General features: G+C 46.5%; 1 protein-coding gene across 3 annotated transcripts in view; it reads left to right on the top strand.

The window, feature by feature from the left end:
• Nucleotides 1–23,926, top strand: part of pcca (propionyl-CoA carboxylase subunit alpha) — a 451,487-nt gene that overhangs the window by 215,571 nt on the left and 211,990 nt on the right. For all 3 annotated transcript variants that reach the window (XM_072476058.1, XM_072476057.1, XM_072476056.1), the window contains 2 exons: nt 18,655–18,765; nt 23,308–23,413. In XM_072476058.1, the coding sequence (XP_072332159.1) occupies nt 18,655–18,765; nt 23,308–23,413 (217 nt within the window). The remainder of the gene's footprint in view (nt 1–18,654; nt 18,766–23,307; nt 23,414–23,926) is intronic.

The raw sequence follows: 23,926 nt of genomic DNA, 5'->3' as shown, positions 1-23,926 counted from the left end.
GCTTTCTTCTGTAGTCTCGCGAAAAACCCATCGTTTTGTCCTTCCTGTTTAATCATTGACACCAACGCCTGTCATCCATTAAACATATTTACAAGCTAAAAGCCCTGTGTGTTTGGAGAACAGACCTCCTCCCGGAGCAATCTGTCATTGTCCAGACTGCGTATCTGTGCACAAAAACTTTGAAGGGATCCATGGAACCAATTTGTAAAAGTTTATGTAACATGCAGTCAAATTTTCCCAATCCTGGCTCACTTTACTATAAAAGCTGTAAGTGAACAATAAATGTTATAGGAACAATAAATACTAGAATAATGAGGGGAAAAAAATCACGAGTCAATAAGATGGACAAATTCAGAAAACAATTAGCCAAACAGTGAAGAGACAACAGGATTTATCAAACCAATACCCAGTTCAGTCACTGAAACAACTTGAAGCCCATCCTCTGTAAAATGTAGACAACATTGCAGTTAGTAACAGATAACAGTTTCTAGCTGTGTCATTGAAAAGTAATATAAAATCAATATCAAATTGTCAAAAGATGTGATCTTATTGACTTTCTTATTACCAGCTCCTTGATACTGAGCACTGGGTATTTCCTCTTTCAGAAGGGAACAATAATGTTTTTCTTTCCAAGCTGATATATTTACGTGATAGCTTTTGGATATACTAGCACAAAACCAACTGAGTAAAGTTTTACTGCTGCAGTGGTTTTTCCGTAGATAACTTGGATTTTTTCTATTAAATTGCTCGACAAATTGGTATTGACCTGGTATTTGGAGAAGTGTATAGGTGTTGTCTGATGTTCAATACATTGTTTGCACCAGATTTCCTTCACAATAGTCTTTATCACTGTCACAAGTAGGCTTACACTGCAATGAAGTTACTGTGAAAATCCCCGAGTCGCCACATTCCGGCGCCTGTTCGGATACCCAGAGGGAGAATTCAGAATGTCCAATTCATCTAACAAGCACCTCTTTGGATTTGTGGGAGGAAAACTGAGCACCCAGAGGAAACGCACGCAGACATGGGGAGAACGTGCAGACTCTGCACAGACAGTGACCCCAAGCCAGGAATCCAACCTGGGTCCCTGGCGCTGTGAAGCAACAGTGTTGACCACTGTGCTACCGTGCTAAGACACTGACTATACTTCAATAGCAGTGCATTGGTGTAAAGCACTTTGGGTTGTCCTGATGTTGGGAAAGGTGTTACAGAAATGCCAATCTTTTTTAATAAAAATTTTAAGTGCCCTAATCTTTTTTTTTCCCAAATAAGGGGCAATTTAGCATGGCCAATCCACCTACCCTGCACATCTTTGGGTTCTTACAACACCAGGTTAAAGTCCAACAGGTTTGTTTCCTCAGGTGAGGAAGGAGCAGCGCTACGATAGCTCGTGTTTGAAACAAACCTGTTGGACTTTAACCTGGTGGTGTAAGACTTCTTAACTGTGCTCACCCCAGTCCAATGCCGGCATCTCCACATCTTTGGGTTGATGGGGGTGAGACCCACGCAGACACGGGGAGAATGTGCAAAGTCCACATGGACAGCGACCCAGGGCCGGGATCGAACCCGGGTCCTCAACGCCGTGAGGCGGTAGTGCCAAGCAAATCTTTCTTTTACAAGTCTTTCAGATCTCTCTTTTAGTTTGCACTGAAAGAACTGCTCTTGGGGAAAAATGCTGCTTTCTGATCATTTGAGCTAGTTTGCCTTGTTTCGCATCCAACACTATAAACACAAAAAAAAAATCCTGATTCTGAGAAGAGAGCAAAAGAAAAAGAATGTTTTGCATTTATCTAGGGGTCTTTCAAAGCCACCGGATACCTCAGAGTGCCTCACAGCCAATGAAATACTTCTGAAGTTTAGTCACTGTTATAATGCAGGAACCCTGGCCGTCAGTTTGTACACTGCAAACTCTTACAAAAAGCCAGTGTGGTAATAACCAGCTTATCTAGTTTCGAGATGTTGATTGAGGGATAAATATTGGCCGGAAAACCAGGAAGGACTCTTCTGATTTTCTTTGGGCTAGTCTCCTGTTGGATCCTGTTCACCCGAAGAGCAGATGAAGGCAGGGTTTAAGGTGTGATTTGAAAGCTGGCTCCTCTGTCAGGGTGCAGTACTGCACTGCAGTGTCGGTCTGGATTTTGTGCTCAGGTCTCTGGATTGGGTCTTGAACCCACAACGTCCAGATTCAAGAGGCAAGTCTGCACACACGGAGGCCACCTGACACCTGAGAAAGCACTGGAAAACCCACTGTAGAAAGGATATGAGTAAAGTCTACTGCCTCACTGTCTACAACATGACCAGTTTGTTAAGCGTACGGTTGATCTTTTTGAATCACCTACGCATGGCCCTGAACATAATAAAACTGATCATTTTCTGAGTAATTAATCCGTGATTTTGGTCATTGAGAATTTCACTGGGTAAGCCAAGAAGCTGTCTTCTCTCCCATTATTCAAAACTTTTCTTTTGCCCACTCGTGTATTTTGAAGTAAATTGATGTCAGCTTGGCTCATTTGCTAGCATCTCACTTATTTTGGAAAAATAAATTTAGCGTACCCAGTTCTCTTTTTTTCCCCGATTGTAGCCATCTGGGATGGCCACTTCCCGATTACAAAATGGACACTTTGCAAAGATTGCAGGGAAAATGGACAATGCTGAGAAAACAAGCAGGTTCAGAGCTTGTCTGTATATTGGAGCCGCAGCTCCCAGACAAGACAATTAAGGGGCAATTTAGCGTGGCCAATCCACCCACCCTGCACATCCTTTTGGGTTGTGGGGGTGAGACCCACGCAGACAGGGGGAGAATGTGCAAACTCCATACGGACAGTGACCCCGGGGCCGGGATTGAAGCCCTGTGCAGAAATAATCCGAATCACGGTCTTGATAATTCTGTTCTTGAGATCGCCACTCATTCCTCTATTGAGCAAATCTTTACATTTGGAGGATGCATTCTTTACCATTGCTTTGCTAGCTCTGATTTCTTCATGGCACAAAATGTTTCCCAGCTACTGAAATTGTGAAACCTGCTCCAGCATTTTGACCGTTTATCGTGACCTTTACTTTCCCACCAATATGTATGTGGGTATTTCATGAAGTTTGTACATCTGTATCAACGTAACTTCATCACTATGAGACTGGGATTTGACTTTACTTTATTGTCACATGCACTGAAGTACAGTCAAAGTATTTTTCTGCGGCCAAGGAAACGTACACTGTAGACAAAAAGAATAGTAGATAGTTACAGTGAATGCAAAAAAGTACACAGTACTTCGACAAATAAGTAATTGGCTACAGCACGGAACAAGGGCCAAGCAAAGCAAATACAACATCAGCAAGGGCAGCATAGGGCGTCATGAATAGTGTCTTACAGGGAGCAGATCAGTCCGAGGGAGAGTCGTTGAGGAGCCTAGTAGCTGTTTGGAAGAAGCTGTTCCTATGTCTGGATGTGCGAGTCTTCCGACTTCTGTATCTTCTGCCTGATGGAAGGGTCTGGAAGAAGGCAATGCCTGGGTGGGAGGGGTCTCTGATAATGCTGTCTGCCTTCCTGAGGCAGCGGGAGGTGTAGACAGAATCAATGGGAGGGATTTTTGAATTGCTTCCATCAATTTTGAATGGATGGAAAGGAGTTCCAGTGAAAATTTGTTAGGTTGCTCACCATTCGCTGAATCAATTGATATTAAATAGCTGTTGATATTTGTCATGGGAAATCATGCGGCAATGATTTCTGCCACCAGGTGTGAGGTGTTGTCTATTTAGTCGCTTTAAAATTGAGGAATCTCATCTGGAGCATTGAGAGAGGGGGACAGATCGAGGTAACAGAGAGAGATTCTGGATGATTCAATAAAACAAAAACACCATTAAGATTGAGGTTTACATTGCATTTAGCACAGCAGATTCTACCAATTTAGGAAGACGATTGCCATCTAAATACATTCTTCCCATTCACTGTTTAATGTTGTAAAATAAGTTATCAGGTTTATCCAATTTTTTATTGCTTTTTGTATTGAAACTTTAATACATGTAAATTCCTTCCTGCACTATGCAAATCTATTGACAGGACGCTGATACGCATTTTGCAGTTTCACATTACCACCCTATTTACTTCCTAATAATGCAACAATATAAACATTGATAGAAACAGGGCAGCACGGTGGTGCAGTGGTTAGCACTGGGTCTATGGTGCTGAGGATCCAGGTTCGAATCCGGGCCCTGAGTCACTGAACATGTGGAGTTTGCACATTCTCCCCATGTCTGCGTGCGATTCACCCCCACAACCCAAAAAGATGTGCTGGTTAGGTGGATTGGCCATATCTTTTTATTAAAACAGTAAAAAAAATAAAAAACAAGGCCAAATGGTACAAACACTAATTTTGTGTGAGAAACACGGTACCCTCCCCTCAGTACCAACGTATGGGAGGGGAGATGTAGGATACTCTGATTATTAAAACAGTCCACAACACAGTTGTACAAAAAACAAATTGTACAAGCGCTAAACTTTGTGCTGGAGAGACCCGACACCCTCGCCTCTGTACCAACCATATCTTTTTCTTAAAACAGTTAAAACTAAATTGCCCCTTAATTGGAAAATAAAATAATTGGGTACATGAAATTAAAAAAAAAAAAAAAATGTTTAAAAAAAAAAAAAAAATATTGATAGAAACACAAAATGCTGGAAATACTCAGAATAGGAAAGATTCTTTGTTCCATTTGAACTGCCAAGGAAAATATGATATGAACAGAGGTTATGAGGAGAAATATGACCGGTTTGGCTAAGGTAGACGAGGAAAAGCTGCCCCCGTTATCTGATGGCAGAAGGACTAGGGAACACAGATTTAAGGGAAGGGTTTGGTCAAGAGATCCAGGGGAATGTGGGTGGGGAAGCGAGTGGTAATGACCTGGAACCCGCTGCTTAAGAGGGTGGTCGATGACAGTGTCTCATCAATTACCTTGCTCGGTTTAAGAGAAACAAGTGGTGGGTATTAATTGTCTTGAAACATAGAAATGGAGGACAGTCAAAAGGGTTTAAAGAGAACACAGCTGGAAGCTATCGAATCCAGTTCAAAAAAAGGTCATCAACCTGAACCGTTTGTTAGGAAAGAGTTAATGTTCCCTCGTACTGAAGTTAGAATTGGGGTTTGAATGGGTTAATAGATTGCACCAATATATAAAGGAGATACAGGTGGCACTTTTTTGTTGTGGAGAAATGATTACTGAAGGATATAAACTTGGAGTCGAAGAAGGCATGGCTTGCTTCCTAGTTCTTATTATAGAGTTAGCATCGGAGCTTAGCAATGTCAACTCTGGTTCTTTCTCCACAGATGCTGCCTGACTTGCTGAGCATTTCCAGCATTTTCTGATTCTGCTGCGGACTTCTAGCCTCCGCATTAGTTTGCTCTAATATAAACATTACCTTGCAGATGAGGTTCATAACCAATATTTATCAGCTGTTAACCCAGATCCCATTCTAATGATAAGTGTTCTAAAGCAAACTTTTCTGTCGACTAAACTCGGTGATCAGTGTATTGCTGTTCTTTCCAGTCAAAACTATAATGAGAAACAATAAAATGTGACCTATCATTTCATGTACGGATGCCTGAAAGCAAACTAAACACTGTAAAAATAGACCTGCCAATCTAGTATAATGGACAGGTTTAAAATGTTTGTGCATTCACACAATGATCGCAAAATAAATCAGATTGAAAATGGCCTTTCAGCTCATTTTGATCCATCAATGCAGACTAGTATCCCACACGGAACCTACGGAGTGGGAATGCTCGTCCTCCCTGTGCTACTGTTGGAGTAGAATAATAGAATCATTGAATTTACAGTGCAGAAGGAGGCCATTCGGCCCATCGAGTCTGCACCGGCTCTTTGAAAGAGCACCCTACCCAAGCCCACACCTCCACCCTATCCCCATAACCCAGTAACCCCACCCAACACTAAGGGCAATTTTGAACACCTTAAGGGCGATTTAGCATGGCCAATCCACCTAACCTGCACATCTTTGGACTGTGGGAGGAAACCGGAGCACCCGGTGGAAACCCACGCAGACACGGGGAGAACGTGCAGACTCCGCACAGACAGTGACCCAAGCCGGGAGTCGAACCGGGAGTCCCTGGAGCTGTGATGCAATTGTGCTAACCACCATGCTACCGTGCTGCCCCGCGCTAGGGGTGGAGCATCTCAATTGACTCATGTTTATGAGGTCGATCAGTCAAACAAGCCCCCATACTTTTTGTAATCTAACTGACCTTGGCTACTCACCTCATCAAAGATCAGCTGCCCTGTGGTGTCAGTATTAAATGCTGTCTGGTTGGAAAACTCTTTAACCTCCGTCTCATCGATGCCAAAAATAAATTGACAACCACATGATCTACAGTTGGTTGACGGCTGCAATGTTGTGGCCCCCTCTACATCTGATTTGCAAGTTCCAATCTCTTCTGCATACAAGAAACTTGGCCTGTCCTTGAATGTTGTCAAAACTGCATCGACTCTCACGTGGTCAACCAAATATTCTACCTCCCATAGACTCTGGATTATATTCAGCATTTCCCATTCCTCTCTCAAAAGGCCACTATTGACGAGGGGACCTAACACTGGATCAGCTGCGCCAGCTCAGCCTTCTGCAAACGATCACAGCGAGTGCTGGAAACTAAGACCTCTGCTGGTAAACAAAGGCCCTAGTGTACAGAATGGTTGTTGTCACCACACTCTTGAACTGCAGTGAGATCAGGACTGTGTATCAGCGACGCAAATGATCGCCAGAGAAAATCAGCAGTAGCGTATCTGCCATATCCTTCGGGTTCAATAGCAGGATGGTCAAACAGACACTTCACAAACTTTCAGGCAAAACTGCAAGATTTAAACATTTTTTTTTAGTGTACCCAATTCATTTTTTTCCAATTAAGGGCCATTTTAGCGTGTTCAATCCACCTACCCTGCACATCTTTGGATTGTGGGGGTGAAACCCACGCAAACACGGGGAGAATGTGCAAACTCCACACGGACAGTGACCCAGAGCCGGGATCGAACCTGGGACCTCGGCGCCGTGAGGCAATAGGGCTAACACACTGCGACACCGTCCTGCCCCAAAACTCTGCAAGACTAACAGCAAAATTGTACACCATGTTTGTCTGGCTGGCTGAAAAGCACCTCCCGGACTTCCGGGTGCGGCGATGACCAGCTGAGTCGCACGTTTCGGCAGCTCCCTGTGAAACGGACTTTTGGGCTCTTGATAGGAGCCCCAACGGCAATTTTAACGGCTGAAAACACCGTGTGGTAAACCAGAAGGGTGTTCCCCCTGGACACGGATGGAAAAAGGAGAGGAAAGTGGCCGGATTGCAGCGGATCCTTCGGAACAACGGCAAGGAAGGCAAGCAGAAACCAAGATGGCGTCGGAAGGTGGCAGTTTCATATGGGGCCCTGAACAACAAGAGTTTTTGAAACGCTGCGTGGAGGAGATAAAAAAGGAAATGAAGAAAGAGTTGTTGGCCCCGATATTACAGGCGATTGAAGGGCTGAAAGAGGAACAAAAGACCCAGGAGCAGGAGCTTCGGGTCGTGAAGGCGAAAGCAGCAGAAAATGAAAACGACATACAGGGCCTGGTGGTGAAGTCGGAGATACAGGAGGCACACCAGAAACGATCTGTGGAGAGGTTGGAGGCACTGGAAAATAACGCAAGGAGGAACAACTTGAGGATTCTTGGCCTTCCTGAAGGTGTGGAGGGGGCGGACGTCGGGGCATATGTGAGCACGATGCTGCACTCGTTAATGGGAGTGGAGGCCCCGACGGGTCCGTTGGAGGTGGAGGGAGCATACCGAGTTATGGTGCGAGGATCGAGAGCAGGAGAAGCTCCCAGAGCCATAGTGGTGAGATTTCTCCGTTTTAAGGATAGAGAAATGGTCCTTAGATGGGCGAAGAAAACTCGGTGTAGTAAATGGGAGAACGCGGTGATCCGCGTCTATCAAGATTGGAGTGCGGAGGTGGCGAGAAGGAGGGCGAGCTTTAATCGGGCCAAAGCGGTACTTCACAAAAAAAAGATAAAGTTTGGAATGCTGCAACCGGCAAGACTGTGGGTCACATATCAAGGGAGGCACCACTACTTTGAGACGGCGGATGAAGCGTGGACTTTTATTGTAGAAGAAAAATTGGAATGATTGGACTACGAAAACGAACGTTTGGACAAAGTGGCGGGACGAGTGGGGGGGGGGCGAAGAGGGATTGTATGATTAATCCTGCGGTATGGTAACTTTTCTTTCTCCCACAGGTGGTGATGGGGGGAGGTGGGGAGGGAGAGGAGATGGGGCGTTGGCCATGGGAGGCGGGGCCGAGGGAGAGGCGCGGGCTTGGTTCCCGCGCTATGATAATTATGGCGGGAATAGAGAAGCAGGAAGGAGGGGGCGCCGCACGGGGCGAGCCGTGATCACGGGGGGAAGCCGAGGTCAGCCAGAGTTTGCTGACTTCTGGGAGCAACATGGGGGGAGTAATTACGCTAGCGGGGGGTCTAGCGGGGGGGGGGGGGAGGGGGGAATTACTGGGTTGCTGCTGCTGGGGAAAGGGGGGAGTGGGTATGGGAAAGGATGGGCGGGGGGGCACCGTCTGGGAGAAATACAGCCGCGTGGGAACTGGGCGAGAAGCTGGAAAAAGATGATGGCTAACCGGCAACGGGGGGGGGGTGGGAAGCCCCCCAACTCGGCTGATCACGTGGAACGTGAGGGGGCTTAACGGGCCGATAAAGAGGGCACGAGTACTCGCACACCTTAAGAAACTTAAAGCAGATGTGGTCATGTTACAGGAAACGCACCTGAAACTGATAGATCAGGTTAGGTTGCGCAAAGGATGGGTAGGGCAGGTGTTCCATTCGGGGCTGGATGCGAAAAACAGGGGGGTGGCTATATTAGTGGGGAAGCGGGTAATGTTCGAGGCAAAGACTATAGTGGCGGATAACGGGGGCAGATACGTGATGGTGAGTGGCAAATTACAGGGAGAGATGGTGGTGTTGGTAAACGTGTATGCCCCGAATTGGGACGATGCCAATTTTATGAGGCGAATGCTAGGACGCATCCCAGACCTAGAGACCGGAAAGCTGATAATGGGGGGAGACTTTAACACGGTGTTGGAACCAAGGCTGGATAGGTCGAAGTCCAGGACTGGTAGGAGGCCGGCAGCAGCCAAGGTGCTTAAGGATTTTATGGAGCAGATGGGAGGGGTGGACCCGTGGAGATTCAGTACACCTAGGAGTAAGGAGTTCTCGTTTTTCTCCTATGTCCATAAAGTCTATTCACGCATAGACTTTTTTGTGTTGGGTAGGGCATTGATCCCGAGGGTGAGGGGAACGGAATATACGGCTATAGCCATTTCGGATCATGCCCCACACTGGGTAGACTTGGAGATAGGGGAGGAAACAAGAGGGCGTCCACCCTGGAGAATGGACATGGGACTAATGGCGGATGAGGGTGTGTGCTTAAGGGTGAGGGGATGCATTGAAAAGTACTTGGAACTCAATGACAATGGGGAGGTTCAGGTGGGAGTGGTCTGGGAGGCGTTGAAGGCGGTGGTTAGGGGGGAGCTGATATCAATAAGGACACATAAAGGGAAGCAGGAGAGTAAGGAACGGGAGCGGTTGTTGCAAGAACTTTTGAGGGTGGACAGACAGTATGCGGAAGCACCGGAGGAGGGACTGTATAGGGAAAGGCAAAGGCTGCATGTGGAATTTGACTTGCTGACCACAGGCACTGCAGAGGCACAATGGAGGAAGGCGCAGGGTGTACAGTATGAATATGGAGAGAAGGCGAGCAGATTGCTGGCACACCAATTGAGGAAAAGGGGAGCAGCGAGGGAAATAGGGAGGGTGAGAGACGAAGATGGAGAGACGGAACGGGGAGCGGAGAGAGTGAATGAAGTGTTTAAGACATTTTATAAAAAATTGTATGAAGCTCAACCCCCGGATGGGAGGGAGAGAATGATGGAGTTTTTGGATCGGCTGGAAATTCCCAAGGTGGAAGAGCAGGAAAGGATGGGATTGGGAGCACAGATCACGGTAGAAGAAGTGGTGAAAGGGATTAGGAACATGCAGACGGGAAAGGCCCCGGGACCGGATGGATTCCCAGTTGAATTTTACAGAAAATATTTGGACTTGCTCGCCCCGCTACTGACGAGGACCTTCAACGAGGCAAAGGAAAGGGGACAACTGCTCCCGACTATGTCAGAAGCAACGATATCGCTTCTTTTAAAGAAGGAAAAGGATCCGCTACAATGCGGGTCCTACAGACCAATCTCCCTCCTCAATGTAGATGCCAAGGTCTTGGCCAAGGTAATGGCAATGAGAATAGAGGAATGTGTCCCGGGGGTGGTTCATGAGGACCAAACTGGGTTTGTGAAGGGGAGACAGCTGAACACGAATATACGGAGGCTGTTAGGGGTAATGATGATGGCCCCACCAGAGGGTGAAACGGAGATAGTAGTGGCGATGGATGCCGAGAAAGCATTTGATAGAGTGGAGTGGGATTATCTGTGGGAGGTGTTGAGGAGATTTGGGTTCGGAGAGGGGTATGTTAGATGGGTGCAGCTGTTGTATAGGGCCCCAGTGGCGAGTGTGGTCACGAATGGACGGGGATCGGCATATTTTCGGCTTCATAGAGGGACAAGGCAGGGATGTCCTCTGTCCCCATTACTGTTTGCACTGGCGATTGAGCCCCTGGCGATAGCGCTGAGAGGTTCCAAGGGATGGAGGGGAATACTTAGGGGAGGAGAAGAACACCGGGTATCTTTATATGCGGATGATCTGCTACTATATGTGGCGGATCCAGCGGAGGGGATGCCAGAAATAATGCGGATACTTGGGGAGTTTGGGGATTTTTCAGGGTATAAATTGAACATGGGGAAGAGTGAGCTGTTTGTGGTGCATCCAGGGGAGCAGAGTAGAGAAATAGAAGACCTACCGTTGAGGAAGGTAACAAGAGACTTTCGTTACCTGGGGATCCAGATAGCTAAGAATTGGGGCACATTGCACAGGCTAAATTTGACGCGGTTGGTGGAACAGATGGAGGAAGATTTCAAGAGATGGGATATGGTAGCATTGTCAATGGCAGGGAGGGTGCAGGCGGTTAAGATGGTGGTCCTCCCGAGATTCCTTTTTGTGTTTCAGTGTCTCCCGGTGGTGATCACGAAGGCTTTTTTCAAAAGGATAGAAAAGAGTATCATGGGTTTTGTTTGGGCCGGGAAGACTCCGAGAGTGAGGAAGGGATTCTTACAGCGTAGTAGGGATAGGGGGGGGCTGGCGCTACCGAGCCTAAGTGAGTATTATTGGGCCGCTAATATTTCAATGGTGAGTAAGTGGATGGGAGAGGAGGAAGGAGCGGCGTGGAAGAGATTAGAGAGGGCGTCCTGTAGGGGGACCAGCCTGCAGGCTATGGTGACAGCCCCATTGCCGTTCTCACCAAGGAACTATACCACGAGTCCGGTGGTGGTAGCTACACTGAAGATTTGGGGACAGTGGAGACGACATAGGGGAAAGACCGGAGCACTGGGGGGGGTCCCCGATAAGAAACAACCATAGGTTTGCCCCGGGGGGAATGGATGGGGGATATGGAATGTGGCAAAGAGCAGGTATAACGCAAGAAAGATCTATTTGTGGATGGGAAGTTTGCGAGTCTGGGAGCGCTGACCGAGAAATATGGGTTGCCCCAAGGGAATGCATTCAGGTACATGCAATTGAGGGCTTTTGCGAGGCAACAGGTGAGGGAATTCCCGCAGCTCCCGACACAAGAGGTGCAGGACAGAGTCATCTCAAAGAAATGGGTGGGGGACGGTAAGGTGTCGGATATATATAGGGAAATGAGAGACGAAGGGGAGACTATGATGGATGAACTAAAAGGGAAATGGGAAGAAGAGCTAGGGGAGGAGATTGAGGAGGGGATGTGGGCAGATGCCCTAAACAGGGTAAACTCGTCGTCCTCGTGCGCCAGGCTAAGCCTGATTCAGTTTAAGGTATTACACAGGGCACATATGACTGGAACACGGCTCAGTAAATTTTTTGGGGTGGAGGATAGGTGTGCGAGGTGCTCGAGAAGCCCAGCGAATCATACCCATATGTTTTGGTCATGCCCGGCACTACAGGGGTTTTGGATGGGGGTGACAAAGGTGCTTTCGAAAGTAGTAGGAGTCCGGGTCGAACCAAGCTGGGGGTTGGCTATATTTGGGGTTGCACAAGAGCCGGGAGTGCAGGAGGCGAAAGAGGCCGATGTTTTGGCCTTTGCGTCCCTAGTAGCCCGGCGCAGAATATTGCTAATGTGGAAAGAAGCCAAGCCCCCGGGGGTGGAGACCTGGATAAATGATATGGCGGGGTTCATAAAGTTAGAGCGGATTAAGTTCGTCCTAAGGGGGTCGGCTCAAGGGTTTACTAGGCGGTGGCAACCGTTCGTCGAATATCTTGCGGAAAGATAGATAGGGGAGAACAAAGAAGGCAGCAGCAGCGGCCCAGGACTTGGGGGGGGGGGGGGGGGGGGGGGGGAGGGATGGGGGGGGGTGTGGCCTGAGACAAGACAGTTGCCAATTAGGGCTAGTTTTTATTTTTTTGTTATTTAATATTTATTTATTTGTTGTTGTTTTTGTTTAAATTTAAAAAGGTCATTATTATCTGTATTGTTACAATGTTGTGTAAAAGATGCACAATGTACTGTGTTGGTTGACCAAAAATTTTCAATAAAATATTATTTAAAAAAAAAAAGAAAAGCACCTCCCGTTTTCTCGAATCTCAAATGGAGAGTGCAAAGAAATATTTCAAAGACACTCTGAAGCTCTACCTGCAACGCAGCAACATTGACATTAATGAGGAGCCCGCTAGCAATAGTTGAGACTTGCGACAACTTGCCCGATAGGATGCATCGTGCTTTGAGTCACAATATCTTAAAATTTTTTTTTAGAGTATCCAATTCATTTTTTCCAATTACGGGGCAATTTAGCGTGGCCAATCCCACCCACCCGGTACATCGTTGGGTTGTGGGGGCGAAACCCACGCAGGCACGGGGAGAATATGCAAACTCCACACAGACAGTGACCCAGAGCCGGGATCAAACCTGGGACCTCGGCGCCGTGAGGCCGCAGTGCTAACCACTGCGCCACCGTGCTGCCCCGAGTCACAATATTTTAATGATGAGGCAGAGAGGGACAGAAGCAAATCCTGTCCTCCAGACCCCACCTACCTCCTAGGCCAACCGCCCGCTGAGGGCTGGCAGCCCCTCGGAGGCCAGCAGCCCAATGAACGGCAACACCGCCGCTGCGGAGGCAGTGGCAGCAGCTGCTGGCGCGACTCCCACCTGAGGCCTAGGGTTGCCTCTGGATCTCAGGCCACAGGTGAATGATGGCGGGAGAGGGGTCCCGCGGGAGGGGGATCAGCAGCAAGGAAAGGACGGAGTGATTCCCCAGCTGTATAGATTTGCTGGTTGTGCTTCCCTTTTGGTGATATATTGGCCACTTAGGGGCCTCAATCGATGGTGAGGCAGGATGTCAATTCATGGGCCTTCCCAACACGGACTTAATCAGGGTGGAAGTAGGAAGGTGGCAGGACTCCCCTCCTTTCCCCATCAGAAATTCCATTTAAATGCACCCTGCCGCCAAATTCTTTACGGGGGAGGGCGTTAACTTCTGCCCACTAGGGTGGCGCAGTGGGTTAGCACTGCAGTCTCGCGGCGCCGAGGTCCCAGGTTCGATCCCGGCTCTGGGTCACTGTCCGTGTGGAGTTTCGCCCCCACAACCCAAAGATGTGCAGGGTAGGTGGATTGGCCACGCTAAATTGCCCCTTAATTGGAAAAAATGATTTGGGTACTCTAAATTTATTTATTTTTAAAACTACTGGCCACTTTGTTGAAGGTGGGAGGCAGTTTTGAAGGCGTGTGAACATCTTCAAAGACTGTAGCACTCTGATTCCAGCGCAAGATAATTGCAATACTCTGGTGATCTCGATCTTTTTTAATATTAATGTTATTCGATGGCGAGCATCCAGAGTGATTTGATTACCCTGCTGTTCCGCATGCAGGATGGAGCTCTGATCTAAATTCCAGCTCAACAGGATTAAAACAACTAAAGAGAACCTTCATCAGATATTTTCTGCATTTCAATGGTCATGGATACGTTTTAAAAATAATTATTGGAAACAGAACCCGACATGAGCAGTATGATTTGGTAAACATTCAAATACGTAGCAGGGAAGGCGAGGAAAAGAAAAAATACCAGAGTACCGTCTGAGGGAGAGCTGTGCTTTTGATGGCTCTGTGGTTATTTGCCTGAGGGCTCGTCCTCTCCTCATTCCTCCATGTCTTGTGGTCTTGAGAGAGATGTGAAAGATCAGAAATTTTTAAAAATACAACTTTATAGCCAGTTGCTTTAGTTTTCTGGTTCATTCAAAGGATATTTTAGGCTTTAGCTCCAAATAAAATCCTAGGAACATTGGAACATAGGAACAGGGGGGGGGGGGACACAATGCCACTTGAATCTAATTTGCCCCCTTTCAATTAGATCAATGGCTGATCCATGACATAGTTCCACATGCACCCATATTCCTTGAATACCTTTGGTTGACAATATCTCAGATGCCAACGCCGGCATCTCCACATCAGATTTAAACAATTGATCTAGCAGCAATTTCCATTTGTGAAAGACAATTCCGAACTTCTTCTATCCTCTGTGTGTAGAAATATTCCTGAATTACACTCCTGAGCAGTCCGGCTCTAACTTTTAGATCCAGCAGATATATCTGTTCCCCCATAACAACGTGAAAACTTCAATCAAATTGCCACCTTAAATCCCAAGGAACTCAAGCCAAGGTTGTGGAATGTTTCCTTGTCTTCGGAGTCCAATTTTCATTCTGATTAATCTAAGGTGCACTCCCTGCTCCTGAGGGCTTGGGGAGATTACAGAGATAATGACCTGTTTTTTAGAGTACCCAATTCATTTTTTCCAATTAAGGGGCAATTAAGCGTGGCCAATCCACCTAGCTTGCACATTTTTGGGTTGTGGGGGTGAAACCCACGCAAATACAGGGAGAATGTGCAAACTCCACACGGACAGTGACCCAGTGCCGGGATCGAACCTGGGACCTCGGCGCCGTGAGGCCGCAGTGCTAACCCACTGCACCACCATGCTGCCCTGATAATCCTTATTGTCACAAGTAGGCTTACATTGCAGTGAAGTTACTGTGAAAAGCCCCTAGTCACCACATTCCGACACCTGTTCGGGTACATAGGGAGAATTTAGAATGTCCAAATTACCTAACAAGCACGTCTTTCGGGACTAGTGGGAGGAAACCGGAGCACCCAGAGGAAACCCATGCAGATACGGGGAGGACGTGCAGACTCTGCACAGACAGTGACAGTGAAGCCACCGTGCTAACCACTGTGCTACCGTGCATGATAGGGAGGTGTGAGGCATGAAGGGAGTTGAAGACAAGGATGGGAAGTGTTGCTGGACTGGGAGCCAGTGCAGCTCAGTGAGCACGAAGATGATGGGTGAATGGGACTTGGCAAGAATCAGAATGCAAGACATCCCTGCCGCCCGATTCAAGGCTGCAGTTGCCATACCTCATTCCCACTCCCCTACCCTCCAGCTCTCGATGGGTTTGTGCTGACAATTCCCTCACCCCAACAAATGCAAATACTCTCCCCACTTTTTTGCAGACTCAAAACAATATTTCATCTTCCAGCAATCCAACTGGAATGTGAAATTGATCTCAAATCAGTGATAAAGTATGAATCGAATCATAGAATGGCTACAGCACAGGAAGAGGCTGCTGAGTCCCTGTGTCTGTGCTGGTTTCCCAAATAAGCGGTTCACCTTGCGCCTTTCCCCTGTCGTCTCCTTGGAGCCCTGCACGTTCTTCCTTCTCAGATAACTCAATTCCCTCTTGAAATCCTCGATTGAATCTGCCTCCACCACACTCCCAGGCAGTGCATTTCAGATCCTAACCACGTGTGGTGTAAAAATAAACACCTCGTATTGCCATGTCTCCTTTTGTCAAGTCCCTTGAGTCGAAGTCCCTTCATTCTTGACCCTTTCATCAGTAGGAGCAGTTTTTCCAAATCTACTCTTGTCCACAGCCATTGTGATTTTGAACACACCTATCAAGTGTTCTTTCTACCTCCTGCTCCTATTTTCTTTGGCTTATTTTTAATCTTCTCTCCTCCACGGAGAACAATCCCAACTTCTCCAATCTATCTACGTGACTGAAGTGTCTCATCTCTGGAACCATCCTCGTGAATCTTATGCCATAATATTGAAGTTGAGTTGCATGAATTTGTCTGTAGGGCGGCACAGGGGCTAGCACAGCTGCCTCACAACACCAAGGACTCGGGTTCAATTCCAGCCTTGGGCGACTGTCTGCAGTTTGTCACGTTCTCCCCGTGTCTGCGCGGGTTTCCTCCGGGTGCTCCGGTTTCCTCCCAAAGTCCAAAGATGTGCAGGTTAGGTGGATTGGCCACGCTAAATTGCCCCTTTGTGTCCAAAGATGTGAAGGTTAACTGCGGTTGCAGGCTTACGGGGATAGGTTGGGGGAGTGGGCCTCCGTAGGGTGCTCTTTCGGAGAGTCGGTAAAGAATCGATGGGCCAAATGGCGTCCTTCTGCACTGCAGGAAGTCTATGGTTCTATAGGTGCAGGAAACGAGCCTTTTGCTGGTTCGTGCATTGTTCTATTGAACTTAGTTCGAGAAAATGGTTGACTTGTGTGAGTCTTGTCACAATAGCATTCTGCTGATGTGTCAGAATCCTTTGCAGGCTCTTGCTATAACAATTGCATTTGTTTCACTAACTCTACTGTGTCAAGATAAGTCCCCTTTAGTATGTTGTAGCTGCAGACGCAAGTATAATCGTGCAACCTCTAAGTGATCCCGACCACATATAGAGACCAACATAAATTTTGGTATTGGTTTATTGTGGAAAGACCTAATTGTGCCACTTTGCATCCCCGACCTGGAGGAAGTATCGTTCTGAGTGCAGAGATTACTTAAGTGGCCCCATTTGAAAGTGAATGTCTCGGGTGTCTTGCATAGAATTGATACGCCAAAAGAGGCCATATTGAATGAAATCCTGCAGGATTTTAACACCAGTTAAAACTAAGAATTCTGCACTATGTTTTGGCCAAATGCAAAAAAAAAAAAGTCTTTTTTTTTTTCCTTTGAGCGGCTGCACTAGACGATTGAAAATGAGCATAACTGTTGGCCTCTGTTTGATCCTGTTAGTGTGTGGCTAATGTCTTGCCGGTGTTTTGGTAGCAGCAGGTAGCCAGGAGAAGGCAGCTTGTGGGTCATCATTCTTCAGCCTGGCAGCTTTTCACACACAGATGTAGACCTTGTGAACTTTGGAGGAGGTCAAATATGAACCTCACATTCAACACTTGTGACATGCTCTTAGATGAAGTGAAGACAAACTTGGCTTGTCTATGTTTTTTTTCCCCCAAATCTAGCAGAGCTGAAACATGAAACCCATTTTTTTTCCCCTTTACCAAGCTTCCTAAAAGCCAGGCTCGAGGTGAAATTTAGATCTACGTTGTCTACACTTCTTGATTTACATATTTCTGCCCTCCTAGGTATTATTTATAGTAGGCGGCCGACTTCAGGAGTGAACCCTTTGATCAAATTATTGAGGACTCCTTTCAAGTAACGCTATAAAATTACAGGCCTGAATCTGCTTATTGATTTTTTAAAAAAAAACATTTTTTTTAGAGTACCCAATTCATTTTTTTTTTCAATTAAGGGGCAATTTAGTGTGGCCAATCACCTATCCTGCATATCTTTAGGTTGTGGGGGCGAACACGGGGAGAATGTGCAAACTCCACACGGACAGTGATCCAGAGCCGGGATCGAACCTGGGACCTCGGTGCCGTGAGGCAGCAGGGCTGACCCACTGCGCCACCCTGCTGCCTCATCTGCTTATTGATTAATGTGGTGAAGATGATTTGTTCATTTCGGTTCAAAGAGCCAGCTTTGGTTTATTTTATTATTGTGAATGTAGCCAAGATTTTTACTGCTATTGAAACATTCATGGCTGATCTTTGAATCTGTGTCGTCTTATTGAAAGTTGGATGAGCTCGAGGGGATGTACAATCTACTCTGGCTCTTGTTTCTTATGTACTCATGTCCTGAAACCCTTTCCAACCAACGTAAAGTACTTTTTGGAAGTTCTGTCAATGTTGTGATGTCGGAAACGCAGCGGCCAATTTGTGTGCAGCAAGCTCCCACAAACACAAACGGAATAATAACCGGGTAACCTATTTTTTTAATAACAGTTTTGGCGGAGAGATAGATATTGCCCAGGAGACCAAGGAGAATCCCCACCCCACTCCCCAAGGCTGTCCTTTGAAATATTGCCATTGGGCATCTTACATCTGCTTGCCTCGGTTTGATATCTTATTTAAAACAGGACTACATTTCGGATTAATTAGTGTTCCTTTCTGTTCTGTGAAACATGAGAAATACTTCATCAAGACTTTCAAAACCGTTGTCAAACTTTGCCCAGCAAAGTAATCGGAGTCTGCTATGTTAAAGGAACATGTGCTTCCCGTGATCTAGGTATTGGATAGATTCCTTGACTACAAGGGACAGTATGGTAATTTCAGGTGTTACCAATTGTACCGTCATTCTTTTTAACATGTTGTTTTCCAATTTCTAGGAGTGACTCACAACATTCCACTTCTTCGCGAAGTTATCATCCACCCGCGCTTTGTGAAAGGAGACATCACCACTAATTTCCTTCCCGAGGTCTATCCAGATGGCTTCAAAGGTTTGTGTCTGTGAACTTCGTAAACCAAAGACAGTTGTTTCTTGGACTAACTATATACGCTATTGGTTGCTTGTGATCTCTTGATTCTGTTTACACATTATTCATAAAATTAACTTTATTTGATCATGTTTGCTTTACTACAGGTGCCCGAAGTAAAAGAGGCTTTAACCAAGCTTATTTCAATAAACCCAGAACAATTGATTTATTATGAAGCAAATATTCTTTTCAACAAATTGTAAGAACCGGTTAACCCACAATTGTAATCTGGAAGCATAACTATAGAACATAGAACAGTACAGGCCCTTCAGCCCATGATGTTGGTCCGACCATTTATCCTAATCTAAGATCAACCTAACCTACACCCCTTCAATTTACTGCTGTCCATGTGCCTGTCTCAGAGTAGCTTAAATGTCCCTAATGACTCTACTCCACCACCTCCGCTGGCAGTGCATTCCACACACCCACCACTCTCTGTGTAAAGAACCTTCCTCTAATCACCTTAAAATTATGTCCCCTCGTGACAGCCATTTCCACCCTGGGGAAAAGTCTCTGGCTATCCACTCTATCCTTGCCTCTCATCACCTCGTACGCCTCTATCAAGTCACCTCTCTTCCTTCTTCACTCCAGTGAGAAAAGCCCTAGCTCCCTCAACCTTTCTTCATAAGACATGCCCTCCAGGCCAGGCAGCATCCTGGTAAATCTCCTCTGTACCCTCTCCAAAGCATCCACATCTTCGCTTGGAAAGCAGACCAAGGCAGGCCAGCAGCGCGGGTTCAATTCCCGTACCAGCCTCCCCGAACAGGTGCCGGAATGTGGCGACTAGGGGCTTTTCACAGTTACTTAATTGAAGCCTACTCGTGACAATAAGCGATTTTCATTTCATTTCAATGAGGTGACCAGAACTGGACACAATATTCCAAGTGTGGTCTAACTAGGGTTTTATAAAGCTGCAGCAAAACCTCGCAGCTCTTAAACTCAATCCCCCTGTTAATGAAAGCCAACACACCATACGCCTTCTTAACAATCCTATCAACCTGGGTGGCAACTTTGAGGGATCTATGTACGTGGACCCCAAGATCCCTCTGTTCCTCCACACTTCCAAGGATCCTGCCTTTAACCCTGTATTCAGCATTCAAATTCGACCTTCCAAAATGAATCACTTCACATTTATCAAGGTTGAACTCCATCTGCCACTTCTCAGCCCAGCTCTGCATCCTGCAATGTCCTGTTGTGGTAACTTGCAGCAACTCTCAACACTAAAACGATCTCGTCATGAAACCTTCCTATCGCGCACGGCAGCGCACACACACTGCACACACACATGAAGCCTCTGCAGAAATTGCTAGAAAAAAGTTTGTAAGAAAAGGATAAAGTTCACAGGGTTTGATGTTGTTGATCTAGAGTTCTCTCATGCAAATACTCAGTAGATGTCTGGAGATTCTCATCAACGGAACTTCAGTGTGGAGAAATAAGTTCAGACAAGTTACAATCAAGTGAGGATTTTCTGTCCATAGGTTGCTAACCACACGGACAATATCAGGCAAGGCAGGGAGAGAGTGAGTTCAGCCAGCCTTCCTTCTCAGCTTATTTCCCCCAAAACACAATGATTTCAAAACCACCTGCTCCAAAATGTAATGCTTGTCTCTGTCATGTGACTTCCAGTAAATTACTAACCGTTGCCAGTTTCCCCCCATAATTTAAAGTTACTGCAGTTCAAAACAAACAGCTCTTCCCCCTCATGTACAATGTTGGTCAGGTGATTTCTTTGAAAAGGTATTCTTGCTCCCAGGCCAAAGGTGAACTTTTGGCTGTTTTGTAAAAACAAAAAATCCAAATGTCCAAATAATACAACATCCTTCCAAATTTTGAAAGAAAACTCCAGTTCCTGAAGATATGATTTTCCCAACATTGCATTTAATTGGAGACACAAAGCAATTAATTAACTTGATTGGTGGGAAGCTAGATGATTTGATTTGATTTAATTTATTGTCGCGTGTATCGAGGTGCAGTGAAAAGCATTGTTCCGCGTACAGTCCAGACAGATCGATCGATACATGAAAAACATAGGACGTACATAAATACACAATGTAAAATGCCGATTCGGGGGAACCACAGATTTGAGCCAGGGAGGTGGGATGGAAATTTTCAGAAATGGGAGAAGGGGATTAAGACACTAAAAGATTTGTTTCTTAGGGGTCGGTTTGCAGGATTGAAGGAGCTGGAAGTGAAGTATGGGCTGGAGCGGGGGGAAATGTTTAGATACATGCAGGTTCGAGATTTTGCCGGAAAGGAGATACAGAGCTTCCCGGTGGAGCCGGCCTCCACATTGCTGGAGGTGGTGCTGACGACAGGGGACTGGAGAAGGGGATAGTGTCAGCAGTTTACGGAGCTATTCTGGAAGAGGAGAAGGCACCACTGGAAGGGATCAAAGCAAAGTGGGAGGAAGAGTTGGGAGAGGATATGGAGGAGGGGTTCTGGTGTGAGGTGCTCCGGAGAGTGAATGCCTCCACCTTGTGCGCGAGGTTGGGGCTGATACAGCTGAAGGTGGTATACAGAGCACCCCTCACGAGGGCGAGGATGAGCCAATTCTTTGAAGGGGTAGAGGATGTGTGTGAACGTTGCGGGGGGAGGTCCCGCTAATCACGTTCATATGTTTTGGTCCTGTCCAAAGCTAGAGGATTACTGGAAGGAGGTTTTTAGGGTAATTTCTAAAATGGTGCACGTGAAACTGGACCCGGGCCCACGGGAGGCCATATTCAGGGTGTCGGACCAGCTGGGTTGGAAACGGGTGCGGAGGCAGATGTTGTAGCCTTCGCCTCGTTGATCGCCCGAAGGCGGATCCTGATGGGTTTGAGAGCAACTTCTCCACCCAGTGCCCTGGCGTGGCGGGGGGACCTGTTGGAATTCTTGACTCTTGAGAAGGTTAAGTTTGAACTGAGGGGAAGGATGGAGGGGTTCTACAATTCATGGGCATTATTCATCATGCACTTTCAAGAACTGGATAACATCGAACATTAGTTGGGGCGGGTGGGTGGGAGGGTTGGGGTGAGGGGGGCTGTGTGTGTTAATGGCGACTGAGTGATCCCTAATAACCTTTTGCCATTTGTTTGTGTGAACAGGCGGGCTAATGTTTGGGGTTTGGTGGGAGGATGGGATCATCGTTATTGATATGGGGATTGACATATTTGTTACTGAGTATTGTTTATTGTTGGTGGGTGTAAATTTGGGAGAAAATGTGAAAAAGGAGGAGAATAAAAAATATTTTTTAAAAAATAAATAAATACAAAATGTAAATACATAGACATCGGGTGAAGCATACAGAGTGTAGTATTACTCAGGAGAGAAGATGTGTTAAGAGATCAGTTCAGTCCATAAGAGGGTCATTAAGGAGTCTGGTAACAGCAGGGAAGAAGCTGTTTTTGAACCTGTTCGTGCGTGTTCTCAGACTTCTGTATCTCCTGCCCGATGGAAGAGGTTGGAAGAGGGAATAACCCGGGTAGGAGGAGTCTTTGATTATGCTGCCCACTTTCCCAGGGCAGCGGGAGGTATAGACAGAGTCAGTGGATGGGAGGCAGGTTCGGGCGATGGACTGGGCTGTGTTCATGACTCTCTGTAGTTTCTTATGGTCTTGGGCTGTGAAGTTGCTATACCAGGCTGTGATGCAGCCAGATAGGATGCTTTCTATGGTGCACCTGTAAAAGTTGGTAAGAGTCAGTGTGGACATGCCGAGTTTCCTGAGGAAGTATCTGTGCTGTTGGCTTTCTTGGTCATAGCGTCAACGTCAATGGACTGGGACAGATTGTTGTGAATTTGAAGTTGTCAACTATCTGTACCTCGGCACTATTGATGCAAACAGGGATATGTATGATACTTCGCTTCCTGAAGTCAATGACTAGCTCCCTAGTTTTGCTGATGCTGCGAGAGAGATGGTTGTCGCTGCACCACTCCACTAAGTTCTCTATCTCCCTCCTGTATTGTGACTCAATATATTTTGCGATCTGACCCACTACGCTCGTGTAGATGGAGTTGGATCCAAATTTTGCCATGCAGTTGTGTGTGTGGAGGGAATACTGTGTGGGGGAGGGGGGGGTAAGTACGCAGCCTTGCGGGGCCCCGGTATTGAGGACAATTGTGGAGGAGGTGCTGGTGTTCATTCTTACTGATTGTGGTCTATGGGTCAGAAAGTCGAGGATCCGGTTGCAGAGGGAGGAGCCAAGTCCTCGGTTTTGGAGCTTTGAAATGAGCTTGGCTGGGATTATGGTATTGAAGGCGGAGCTGTAGTCAATAAATAGGAGTCTGATGTGGGAGTCCTGGTTGTCAGGATGCTCCAGGGATGAGTGTAGGGCCAGGGAGATGGCGCCTGCTGTTGACCGGTTGTGGCGGTCTGCAGTATGAACACATGAGGGAGAAGGTTTATGCAGATAGGGTTCGATGGCAGGGTGTGAGGAGACTACTGTGGAATGCTGGCATCAATCAGTCAGATCAAATGGCCTTTTTCTGGCTGCACATTCTTGTAATTTTATGTAAAACCCTTCCCAACAGGACGTATACTGTCAGATGGAGAGCACGAGGAGCTGTTGGCTACTGCTGGATCCATTTACGTTGCTTCGCTAGTGAAGGCCCAGAGATTTCTTGAAAAATCTACAAGGTGAGGAATCGTTGGTGAGCATGAGTTGTGCATTATGAACATGCTTCTGCATTCAAACAGCTAGAGTGAAGTTTAGGAGCAATTCCAATGGAGGAGAGATTAAATTCCGTTCTTCGTTGCACATTGGAGTGGGGAATAATTTTAGCAAACGGGCATAATCTAAGTCTTCAGGACTGTAATAATCTCCAAGATTAAGCTATTTTTCACTTATTAACTCTGGTGCCTGAATTGTGAAGGAGAAAGAAATAGAAAGATTTGATGATAGGGCGAGATGAATTATGGAGGATCGTGCTGAGGGTAAGTATTGGCATGATTCATTGAATGACACATTTCTGTGCTTGAAATTTGAAGTGATTCTATGTAAATTGGAGGTGGATGAGGGTAGATTATCCCGTTCGCACTTGCTTTTAAGTAGAATATCGCACTGATGGCTGAATATTTTTGAGTCTGCTTTACTTGTGATAAATAACTAATTTATTCAAATGTCTGCTGCCTGTGTATAATAGCTTCCTC

This window comes from Scyliorhinus torazame, chromosome 15, assembly GCF_047496885.1.
Source record: "Scyliorhinus torazame isolate Kashiwa2021f chromosome 15, sScyTor2.1, whole genome shotgun sequence".
NCBI lineage: Eukaryota > Metazoa > Chordata > Chondrichthyes > Carcharhiniformes > Scyliorhinidae > Scyliorhinus > Scyliorhinus torazame.
This window is presented reverse-complemented; position numbering and strand designations above follow the sequence as displayed.